The 12,133-nt window shown below is 54.4% G+C and overlaps 1 protein-coding gene across 8 annotated transcripts in view; it reads left to right on the forward strand.

Annotated features, from left to right (window-relative positions):
• The first annotated feature begins 2,588 nt into the window (after positions 1 to 2,588).
• HOMER2 (homer scaffold protein 2) overlaps positions 2,589 to 12,133 on the forward strand; it is a 115,273-nt gene continuing 105,728 nt past the window's right edge. For all 8 annotated transcript variants that reach the window (XR_006218341.1, XR_006218342.1, XM_042987961.1 and 5 more), the window contains exon 1: positions 2,589 to 2,737. Coding sequence is in view for 6 of the 8 variants with exons in the window: in XM_042987961.1 (XP_042843895.1) it covers positions 2,733 to 2,737 (5 nt within the window). In the remaining 2 variants the exon portion in view is untranslated. The remainder of the gene's footprint in view (positions 2,738 to 12,133) is intronic.

Consider the following 12,133-nt stretch of genomic DNA (forward strand, 5'->3'; position numbering starts at 1 on the left):
GCACGTTGCTGGGAGATTTTTCACAGAAAAGGGGTGACTATTGATTCTGATGAAGCAGGAGGCACTGGTAGGGACCCTGAGGGGCCCCACGCTCGGGCAGATCCCACAATGACAAAGTGCTCCTGCTGGGGGCCACCCCAGGAAGCTTACACACGGCTCTGGTGACCTCAGAAGGTTCCCGAGAGGCAGCATCCAATCTGGGCCTGGAGTTGGGGGCTGAAGGAGAGGGGGGAAGGCACTCCTCGCAGGTCCCCACGGGGTGGCCGCTCAAAGCTGGTGGAAAGGAGGGGCAGCTGTTTCCAGATCTTGTCTGATCCACACGTTTCCTCTTCCCCCCCGCCCCTCACCCTGTAGCGAGGGCCTTTGTCCAGAGGGATGGGCATTTTACTCATGGGGTCTTTATTTATATCTTTAATTTTATTTTAGTAGGTTCCATGCCCAATGCGGGCTTGAACTCATGACACTGAGATCAAGACCTGAGCTGAGCTCAAGAGTTGGACCCTCAACCAACTGAGCCACCCAGATGCCCCTACTCATGGAGCGTTTAGCCTCACGTGGGCTCACACCTCCAGCAGTGCCCTGCTTCCCACTGTCTGTGGGAAGCAGCCCAAGTGATTCACCAGCCCCACCTGTCTTGCCTCACTGCATCTCCCCGGGGTAATGTGGGTGTGCCCTTCGTATCAGCGGAACAAAAAGAACGTCTTCTTCAGGATTTGGGAGACTGCTTGGCTCCACTGCGCCGTGAATCTGTCTTCTGATACTCCGACCCCAGCTAAGCTGACCTCTGCCATTCATTCCCCTATGCTGACTTCTCCCTTTGACGCTGCTGAGGGCAACCCTCACCCCCATCCCCCTCATCCCCCCCCCCCCCCCCCAGCCGATCTTTGGAATTCAGCTCGTGATAGAGTGAGAGATTCGTTTCCTCCCGGACCAAGTACCAGCCCTGGCTTTAAACAGACTCACTTGTGCTTACAGACTCTGGCAAATTTTGTGTGTCTGCGGCCTGGCTTATGCTAATTCATTCATTCAACAGGTATTTATGGAGGACTTTCAGGCAGAGCTCTGAGCACTGGAGATACAACGATGAGCAAAAATATACGGCTTCGTAGAGTTTGCAGATGTGCCTGGGAGAACAGATATTAAACTGATAATTTCACAAATATTTATTACAAATAAGTGCAATAAAGAAAAAGGGTGGGCGTTCAGTTTGTCTAGGGCATTAAGTAAAGTTTCCACAGAGAAGTGACAGTTTAACTGAGATCTGAAGAATGAGTAGGAATTGACTAGGGGCGACAGAGACAGGAGAGGAGAAAATCTTCCCAGATGGCCATAATAGCATGTGCAAAGGTCCTGAGGCTGAAAGGAGGATGGCCAGTTGGCTAAGGGCAGAAAGGATAATGAGAGAGAAAAGGCTGGAGAGGCAAAATGGGGCAGGGCCTTTTAGGCATGTTTAGTGTCTTGGTCTTTATTCCAAGGACAGTCAAAAGGAAGCCAGTGAAGGATTTTAAGAAGAGTGATATGATCAGATTTGTGATTGAAAAAATTACTGACCACAGTATGAATTACAGGGGGTGGGGTGCACCCTGAGGAGACTTGGGGAGTTAGCAGGTAAAGTTGTGGTCCCAGAAGAGGTGAGGGTAGATTAGAGATGGTGACCCTACTTCATATGCTTGTTTCTTTACTCCCCCCTCACCCCCCCCCCCCCCCCCCCGCTGTCCTCAGATGGCAGGCTTATGTGGGCAGTGTGTTCTCAGCAGAAGATGATCTGGTGGGAGGCCCTCGGGGATGGAGGTTAGCTTAGTCCCGGTGCCAGCCTTTAGTAGGGAATCAGGACACGATGTGTGGAAAGGGGATTAAGAGACCGCTCGTCTTTAAATTCCTCTTTTGCCATCTCCATTTCCCTTGCTCTGAGAATAAAACCAAGCTTAACTAAGCCTCCTTAAAAGCTATTACACTGTAATTGGAAGCCCTGTCCCACCTTCACGCTGGGAAGAGCCCAGAACACCTGCTGCAGGTGCCGGATCCTCCCCGCCACGTTGGCTTTCCGGAATTTCATGGCAGCGGGTACCCTGAGCCGCCCAGCCTGGCAACGGACGGCAACACCCAGGTGGGCTTCCAGGAGGGGCGTGGCCGTGCCCATCTCCGATCCTGGAGATCTGAGCTCTGATCTGAATACGTGACCTTGCGCAACTCACTTCCCCTCCCGCGGCCTCAGTTCCCTCATCCGCAATCGCAGGGTGGCCCCAAAGTCCCTCCGGCTGCGAGCGGGGCTCTGGGTCGGACCGGCGGGATGCTCGCTGCGGGCACTGCGCCGAGCGCCCGGGGCGCGCCCACGCCGCTCGCCGAGGGAAGGGGGCCTCCCGGGAGGCGGGCGGGGAGCGCGCGGCGGCGCGGGGGGACGCCCCCCGCCCTCTGCCCGGCGCCGCGGCCGGGGGGCCCCCCGAGGTTACGTAAGGAGCCGGCGCGGGGAGCGGGGCGGGACGGGGCGGGGCCCGAGCGCGGCCGCCCCGCCCCCGCCGGCCCAGCCCCCGCCCGCCCGCGCCAGGCGGCGGCGGCGGCGGCGGCAGCGGCAGCGGCAGCGGCAGCCGCGCAGCCCCGCGGCATGGAGCGGCGCCGGGGCTGAGCCGGGCGCGCACGGGCCGCCGCATGTGCGGCGCGGGGAGCGGCTGCGGAGCGCGCGGAGAGCGAGCGCCAGAGGGCCCGTCGGAGCGGCCGCCGGAGCAGCGCCGGAGATGGGGTGAGGGAGCCCCCCGGGGGGCCGGCGCCCTCTCCGCGCGTCGGGGGGTCCGGGGGGAGGGGGACGGGCGCGCGGCCGGCCGGGGGTGGGGGGCCGGGGGTCGACCCCGCGCCCTCCGCCTCGCGCGCGCGCGCGCGCGCGGGTCCCCGGCAGGGGCGGCCCGGCCGGGGCGCGGACTTGGGGCCCCCGCGCGGTGGCCCGCCGCCTCCGAGCCGGCCCCGGGCGCGCGGTCAACTCCGGGGCCTGTGTGTGCGAGCGCGCGGGGCAGTGTGTCGTCCTCCGCGGCGGGGTTCGTGACAAGCCGAATGGAAATAGAAGTTTTCCTGGAAGGGGAGCAGACCGAGTAATCCTGACCCCCCCCCCCCCCCCCCCCCCCCCCGGCGTAGGAATAGTGGGTTCGGACTCTGCTTGGAGCGGGATGGGGGTGAGGGAGTGCGGAAGGAGCCGGGCTGAGGCTCCGGCCTCGGACACGACGGAGTAAGAGGCTCAGGGGGAGAAGTTGAAATACTCTGTCGGAGTGACTAATGCTTGTGAGTATATAAAGTCATTTGAAAAAGCAGGATTGATTTCTCCTTGGCGTCTCCGTGAGCAGTAGGCGCTGTGAGTCAGGGAGCCACGGTGCTAATAACACGATTAACTCCTTGCATCTGCTCGCTCCATGGGAGCACGGGGCGGTGAGGGGCCGTCCGTTTTCAGGGAACAGCTCTGTAGCCCGATTTACAGATGCGGAAACTGAGGCCCTCGGTGGTCGGGCGACTGCCCCCAGTGGGGGGGGGGGGGCAGCCGGCGGGCGTTTGTGGAGGGACATTTGGTGCCTCCGCAGAGGGGAAGTCACAGCCTGCCAGGGGGCGTGGGGCTGGCGCTGGGGGGTCAGGGAACCAGAGTTTCCGCGTGTCTGCCTCCTGCTGTGTGCTCAGCGCCCTCCAGACAGCCCTTCTCGGGACCCCCAGACGGCTCCTGGGTGCGTCTGGAGATGTTGGTTTTCTCTGTGGGATCGGGAAGGCGTGGAAGGGGCGACATGGTCCTGGTGGCCTGACCTAGCTCCCGTGGGTCAGCGGCTCCGTTGCGCCTCACTCCAGGCCGTGTCTGGAGTCCTCTTTCCCGGCCAACTTCACCTGTGGGGTCTGGAGGACCCAGAGGCGGGCCAAGAGGAGTTTGGGTGAAGTGTCCAGAGCTCCATGAGCAGGGGTGGGGGGTGGGGGGAGGGGTGGGGGGTGGCGAGAGGGGCCTAGAGATTGGCCTGAGACGTTGGCGTCAGTCCAGGAGATTTCCCGCACGGAGAAACTGGGGGTGATTTCCCGCACGGAGAAACTGGGGGTGATTTTACCAGAGGCACGCCGGCTGGGAAGCGGGTTTTCTGTAACATTTCCGGCGACCTCTTGGTAGATTATGAAAAGGCCGCTCTCTGTGCACCGGGAACCTTTGAGGCTCTCAGATTTCATACTTTACCAAAAAAAAAAAAAAAAAAAAAAAAAAGAAACTGACGGGGAAAAAGGAGTTGGCAAATGTAGGTCTCCAGATAGGAGATAAAAGGGGTCTGATCATTTTAACGCTCTCCCTCCCTCCGCCAGACAACACAGAACGAACTCAACACACTTGCGTGATCCAGACACGAACGTTGAAACTCTGTTGGTTGAGATCAGATAGTTCTGTGGAAAGGAAAGTGTTTACTCACAAACGCTGAAAGGAAATGTCAAGATAATTTTTGTTTGTGGAGCATCGGGGAGGAGCGGCTTGGGGGAACCTTGTGAAAATGGAGCGTGGCTTTCACGGAGTTTTACCGTCGCTCGGTACGTGGCTTGTTACTCCGTGTAGGTGAGGGCCGGTCTGCAAGTCCTGCCTACTTCTGCCGGTTTTAATATACGCGCGTCTTCCGTAATTGACGGGTGCCGACAAACCAGGGCAGTAAATTGAAATGGCGTTCAGGCTGCATAAGCAGTTCAGGCAGAGGAGGGTGGAGGGAGCTATTTTCACCCAAAATAGAACCAATGTCATCCTTTCCGAGAGTGGAGTAGGACGAGGGGAAGGAGGAAAGGGCAGCCAGTAGAGAACCTCATCGCGGCCCTCCCCGCAGCCCTGTCACGGCTGCACTGTGTAGACGTGGCCCCGACTTCAGAGGAAGAAACAAAAACTCTGAGTTTACTTCTCCCGCTTCAGACGCTCGTCCTCTTCCAGACACTCACGGTTTCCGCTTCTCTTCCGTGAAGTGTTTTGCGTTAAGTGCGTGGTTTCCCCAGTGAGGTTGTGTTTTGACTCCCGAGGCAGCTGTTGGCTGGCACACTCTCTCTCCTCCTCAGACCTCTGTCTGTCCCCTCCCCACCACACCTTGCCTCCCTCCGCGAACAAAACGGGAGCCACGGACCAAGGAGAGTCTCCTCTCCCTGTGGCCCCGTGTCTTGCTCCCCACCTGTTTCACCCGCTTGTCCCACCACCCTGTCCCCCTCTCACCTCGTCCGGCAACGTTGCTCTGTTCTTCCACATCCCCCCCCGTCCAGGCTCTTTCCCATCAGTATACAAACATGCTTTGGTTCAGGGCCGTCCAGTAGAACTTTCCACACTGATGGAAAAGTGCTGTGTCTGCATGGCCCAATTTGGCCGGCCCCAGCCACCTGTGGCTCTAGGGCACTTGAAACGTGGCTAGTGTGACCGAGGGCCTGAGTTTGTAATTTAATTTCCATTGAAATGGCCACATATGGTGGTGGCCGCCATGTTGGAGAGCGCCGCCATGTTGGAGAGCACCACCATAGCTTCTGTCATTTTGCATCTCTCTCCTGCTTCTTTGCTTCCCTTCCCCTGAAAACATCCGTCCCAAAGCCACTGCGTCCACTGGCTTTCTTCGCCTACCATTTGATTACGCTCCACACCCTGCAGTGCCACCCAGACTGTGGGGTCGCTGCTAGCCTGTGCCCTTGCCTTAGCCTCTCGGCCGTTCCCTCCCGCCCTGGAACAACTGCCCCACCCCCCTCCAGCCAGCTTCTGGCCGCCACACTCCCCTGCTTTTCTGCTTCCCTTCCTGATGGCTCCTGTCCAGTCTTGCACCTCTGTCTGACCTCTGAATGATGGGCCGCTTACGGACCGGACCTGCTTCCTCTGTGCGGTCAACACTCCCTTCCTAGGTAACGTTATCCACCCACCCCTGCTGGTGACTCCCACGTTTTTATTTCCAACACAGCCCTTCTGGGGGCCTCCAACTCTTGTCCATGAACGAGCTCCTGATGCCCCTTCCAGTTCTGACCTTCCCTTTATCTTCTCCATCCCAGTCAGTGGCCCCACCGTCCACCCGCTTGCTAAGAATCATCCTTGCTTCTCCTCTCCCTTACCTTCCACGTCCACGCTGTCAGTGGGCCCCGTGGTTCTACTTCCGGGATACTGTCTGGTGTCCACCTGTCCCCATGGTCATAGCCCCCACACTGGTCCTGGCCACCATTGCCTCTTTCCTGGACCAGCTCCCATTCTGGGTATCTCCAGTCCATTCTCATACGGGGGCCCAAGTAGCTGGCTTTAAAAATTGCAAATCGGATCAGGTCACCTCGCACACCCTGCAGCCACAGGGGGATGGCTTGTGCCTCATCTCTAGTGTCCCCTGTCCATCCCTCACTGCCTTCTGCTAACGTGAGCCTCATTTCTCCTCTTGCCCTGCTCGGGGTGGGGGGGGCATCTTTGAACTTGCTCTTCTCTCTGCCTGGGAGGTTCTTGTCCTAGCTCTGCAAATACCTTCCTCCTCATGCTTCAGATTCCCACATCAGGGTCACCTGCAGAGCCTTTCCGACCCCTGCCGTTCCTTGCGAACACAGCCACACCTATTTGTCTGCGATTACTCACCACAGCGCACCTGCAATCATGTGGGCTTTTTTTTTTCTTTCTTTCTTTCTTTTTTTTTTTTTTTTTTAAACTTAGTCACAATCTGTCCTTGCTGGCATCCCACAAGGATAGGGGCTTACCTTTGTCACCTGTGTCTCCTAACACCTGGCATAGTGACAGGCCCCTTGTAGGCCCCAGTACTTTTTTGATGGAGTTAATGCTTGAATGTGGTGGGCAGCCTTGCTTGGATGCTGGCCTGGGAGCTGTGATAATTTTGGGATCACCTTTTATATGGCTTGCTTAATTGAGGGTTACAAGGGCCAAGAGAGAAAGAAATCACATTTGGATGCAATTTTCTTTTAATGCCAAAGCAAGCCACTTAGCTTTTATTATGACTTGGGTTAATTTTCAGGCTGTCAGCTGTCATCCGAGTATTGGGGTTATAAATTATCTTTTTACTCGCCTGCAAAAGGTAACGGAAAAGCCAGCTTGCCTGCTGTTGTGACTCTTGGCTGATTTTGTCAGTGTTTACAAACAAGACCGACTGTAGTCCTGTCAGGCTTTGGTTTACACTCCTTTATTTTGTCCGGCCAAGATTATGTTGCAACGTGCGATAACAATCGCGGTGATCTAATACCTTGGGCCTCCTTTCGGTAACCGATACTGGGTAGCTTTCCTTTGATGTTCATTCCTTCTCGTGTAATTTTCCATTCCTCCCGCAGAGTATGAACTTTGCTTTTGGGTTCGTGTTGACAAAAACAGATACGGTCTCTCAGATCTGTTGAAGGAACTTGTCTTTCTTGGTTCTGTCTTGGGCTTTCTAAACTTCACTTTACTAAGGTTCATTCGATCTGTTCGTCTGTAAGGCATTTATTGGGAGGGTCTGTTGGGAGATCCAGGATGAGCAGACCTACTAGGTCACTCCTGTCCTTAACAGAGATCGTATTTCCGAATCGGAGGTAAAGCCACGTGTAGAAGTACCAGCTTCATGTGTGTGTTTCAACGAAATGTTGTAACGCAAAGGGTGTCAGAGGCAGTGCCCGCCTATTTGGGACATGTAGGACAGATGCCCCCGTATGCTACAGGGACTACCAGGGCGCTGTTAGCATTGATGATCACCGTCCTCACGTAGGCAGCCCTTAGTGTCACATTCCGTGTCAGAGTTGGAAGAATATACAATGGAGTAGGCCCTAACTAGGCGTGTGTGGCATGAATGCATGCATGCATGAATGAATGAATAGCAAGGAATGACCACTCTTTGGGTTGACCTTCACTTTGGGGGACGTGCCATCATTCTTGCTGGAAACAGACTCAGAGCAAAGCAGGTGGTTTGTTCTTGTCAAGTGGACCTCATGACTTGTGTCAATAGTGGGTTTCTTTTCTGTAACGGCTCCCGGGGAACTAGAGTTAAATGTGCGGTCACCCTCGGCAGACTTACCAGCCCTCGTTCATTACCTTTATTCTTTGTTCTGTCGGATGGCCCTTCCTTTGCTCTTACTTCTCTCTCTCTTTTTTTTTAACAAAATGAAAATAGCTTTGCTTTTCTTCCCCTAATTATAAAAATGTTGCACGTTCATACTAAAAAATAACAGCATGAAGAAGGAAGTGAAAATTACTTGTCATCCCACGTCTCAGGGATAGCCTCCCTGGGCAATCAGATGTCTGTCTTTGCAGATTTCTCTGCATGTACGTGTGTCTCTGCGTCTAGACGTAGGGCTACCTAGAACAAATGTATTTTTAACGAAATGGAATCATCTCCTACATCTGTTTTGTAACATAAATTTTTCAACTTAAAATACCTTGAGTGGACATCTTTTCATGACGGTGACTATAAATATACATCATCTCTTTTTTTTTTTTTTTAACTTTTTATATGTTTATTCATTTTTGAAAGAGAGAGACAGAGCACAAGCAGGGGTGGGGCAGAGAGAGAGGGGGACACCAAATCCGAAGCAGGCTCCAGGCTCTGAGCTGTCAGCACAGAGCCCGACGCGGGGCTTAAACTCACAAACCGTTGTGAGGTCATGACCTGAGCTGAAGTCGGACACTCAACCGACTGAGCTGCCCAGGTGCCCCAAATATATGTCATCTTTTAAATCCACACCTACTTGTAATTTGTCGTTTTGCTAAATTTTATACATCTTTGTAAACCCGCTTAAATCCTCTGTAGAACAAGGCAGCGTATTAAAAAAAAAAAAAAAGACATTTTGACAATTCCTTCAAGCAATCGGTTGCTCTAAATGAATTACCAAAGGAAAGAAATGGTAGAGAAACCAGGATCACAATTAACATCGGGTAATTTGCAGTGGCTGCGTAATTTTGGGTGAGTCACTGCTCCTTGGTGAATCTTGGTGAGAACATCAAGAATTCATCGTTGTTGCTAAGGGTGGTTGGTGGATGAGGACCCAGCTGCTCAAACTATTTCTGCTTGTTTGGAAATATCAGGGCAGAGTGATTCTGCTTGCAGACCTGGACAGGAAGGTTCTCCGTGAGCAGAAAGCACGGTGCTTCAGAGCCCTTTGTCTGGTGGGCACCGCGGCCCCTCCTTTGGAGAATTCCCTTGGCGAGAGGGCTGGCAGGGACATATATACTGGAAGGACGTTCTATTCCCTGCTTCGGTTGTAAGGCAATTAACACACACACACACACACAGACACACACACAAGCTGGATAAATCCTGTGACACGTCTCAGCCAACACAGGCAGGGGCGCCTGGGTGGCTCAGTCGGTTGCATCCAGCTCTTTGTTTTCCGTATTTCTAGACACCGTGCACATAGGCTGCCCTCGGTCGTGTTATGCGTTTGGAGGTGAGCACTGGCATCGTGACCCAGTTTCCTAGTGGGGCGCGCTTGTGTGGGAAGGTACCGGGTTGGAAGTCTCTGCTCAACTACGGCAGAGTCTCCAGTAGTTTTGCCTCTGAGCGCTGTTAGTCATATGGTATCGTTCTGGGAGAATTTATTTAAACTATAGTTCAAATTAGCTTGTTAGAATAAAAATATGCTTGTGGGGAACACATTTAGACATTTGTCAACGACTAGAGAGATTTAAGGAGAAAAACACATTTTTATTCACAACCCTGGTTGATAGTCGTATTATTATTATTATTATTATTATTATTATTATTATTATTCAGCTGGGGAATTGGGGACCGGGGTGTCGCCACCAGCCAAAGAGTTTAGCCTGAGAGATGTGCATTGAGAAATCCCTTGGCGGAGGTGGGGGGGGGGGGGGGGGCTTGGGTAGCTCAGTCAGTTGAGTGTCTGACTTTGGCTCAGGTCATGATCTTGCGGTTCGGTTCGTGAGTTCGAGCCCCACATTGGGCTCTCTACTGTCAGTGCAAAGCCTGCTTCAGGTCCTCTGTCCCCCTCTCTCTGCCCCTCCCCCATTCACACTCTCTCTAAAAAATAAATAAAACATTAAAATAATAATAATAAAAAAGAAACCTCTTGGCGTGCAGGTGTCCTCCAGCCGAATCGAGGCTGGGTCCCGCTAAGGGAGGGGCTCTGGCAGGCCCCTTTCTTTGTGCCTTGTCCTGGGGACGTCACAGGCAGTGGCACCTGAGGCCGTTTGGTGGGGGGGGGGGGGACTGAGACCATTTGTCCTCTGGGTCTTGGGTGGGGGGGGCACTGTCGTCTGTGGATTATTGGGTAGGGGGTGTCCACAGGGATCCAATTAGTGAGGAATATTGCAGACCCTGCTGCCTGGGTATTGGATTCCTTCTGGGATCTTTAATTGGGAAAACTTTTAATGGAGTTGCTCAGATACATGGAGGAAAGGAGAGGCGCTTTGACTTGTGTTGTCCTCGGGGAGGGAGATGACAGAGAAGGTCCTCGTGGGGAAAAGGAGTGGAGCTGTTCTGGGAGGCTCCAAAGGGCCGGGAGAGGAGCTTCTAGTAGAGCAGGTGCCCAGGCAGATTTGAGCTCTGCAGGTCGGGAAAGAGCTCTCTGACGCCTCCGAGTGACTCAACACAGAACTGTCATTCTTACGTGGTGGCCAGTTCCCTGTCATGGAGGGCTGCCTGTAGCGGGGGGGCGGGACACGGAGCAGGGTTAAATGCAGTCAGATCCCCAGCCCCTGGCTGTGTGAGCTTGGACAAGTCATTTCATCTCTCAGATGTCACTGTCTTCATCTGTTTTTGTTTTTAATTTTTTTTTAACGTTTATTTATTTTTGAGACAGAGACAGAGCACGAACGGAGGAGGGTCAGAGAGAGAGGGAGACACAGAATCTGAAACAGGCTCCAGGCTCTGAGCGGTCAGCACAGAGCCCAACGCGGGGTTCGAACTCACAGACCGTGAGATCATGACCTGAGCTGAAGTCGGACGCTTAACCAACTGAGCCACCCAGGCGCCCCCACATCTTCATCTGTTAAATGCACAGTAAAGTGACCACAAACAAGGGAATGTGTGTGAAGCATCCAGCATAGTGCCTGACACATAAGTACTCAGCATGTGGTGGCCAGGTCTGTGATTACTGTCATCGACATCACCATCGTTTCTGCTTTGGGTGGGGGTTTGGCAGCTGACCCCTGAGGAACCTTCTGGAATATGTGGCCAGAGTGTCCCTGATCTTTGATCCTCTCAGCTGCTTGCTCCCAGTCCTGAGCGGTGCTGGAGTCGTTCCCGTCATCGGGTGACCCTGACGATATGAAGTTTGCCCTCTGGAGCCTTGCTCGCAGCACAAAACCCCACAGGCTGTGTGGGTGGAGGGCAGTCACCGGCAGAGGATGGGCACGGTCAGGAGAGCCGACCCACATTTGCCAACAAGAACGCCAGGCTGCCGGCCGGTTGCTTTCACGGGGAGGTGTCAGTGTGGGCAACGAAATGAGGGGTTGCTCCCCATTGTGGGTTCAGACTAATGACTTACGTTGCTGGTCAGAGAGCCCTTCGTGTGATCATTCACTCGTTCCTTCAAGAAATTCAAGAGGCCGTCCGCTTTGGGGTGCCAGGAACAGAGTGGTGAATGTTTGTGGTCCCATGACGCTTACAGTGTAGCGAGGAAGGTGGACATTAAACAGACATTACCTAAGGGATCAACATGGGGCCAGGGGGCCGTGTGGGCTATGCACCCGTGGGTTTCAGGGCCTGGCGTTTCGTGGCCCTCACCCGCTCCCAGGGGTCTGAACTCCCTCCTCATCCACCCTCAACTCTTCATCGGCTCCTGCCTGACCAATGACCACCACTTAGCTGCTGAGCGCCATCTCTGGGCCGGGAGCCAAGAAGTTAGAGGTTGTAGAACAGGGGCTCTGCCCTCCCAAGAGAGAAGGATGGTGAGCAGGATATTAGGGCAACGAGATGAGCCTCGTTCTTGAAATACGAACAAGGATAACATGCTTCCCTCTGCAAGAGGTTTGAGAAGGCTTCTTGAAGGAGGTGACCTTCAAACTGGGTCTTGAAGGGTGGGTAGGAGTTTCCCAGGCAGAGGAGTAGGAGTTTGGGGTGGGCGGTGGGAGACATTTCGATGGGGAGAGCTGCTCACGCCCATGGGAAGCGACGAGGCATGGAGGTCCAGCACAGAGACCCTGGACTCAGTCCTGGCGTCCCGTTCACTTGGCTGCATGACCCAGAGTGAGACCCTGCCTGCCTTCGAGCTTTAG

Source organism: Panthera tigris, chromosome B3, assembly GCF_018350195.1.
Source record: "Panthera tigris isolate Pti1 chromosome B3, P.tigris_Pti1_mat1.1, whole genome shotgun sequence".
NCBI classification, from domain to species: domain Eukaryota; kingdom Metazoa; phylum Chordata; class Mammalia; order Carnivora; family Felidae; genus Panthera; species Panthera tigris.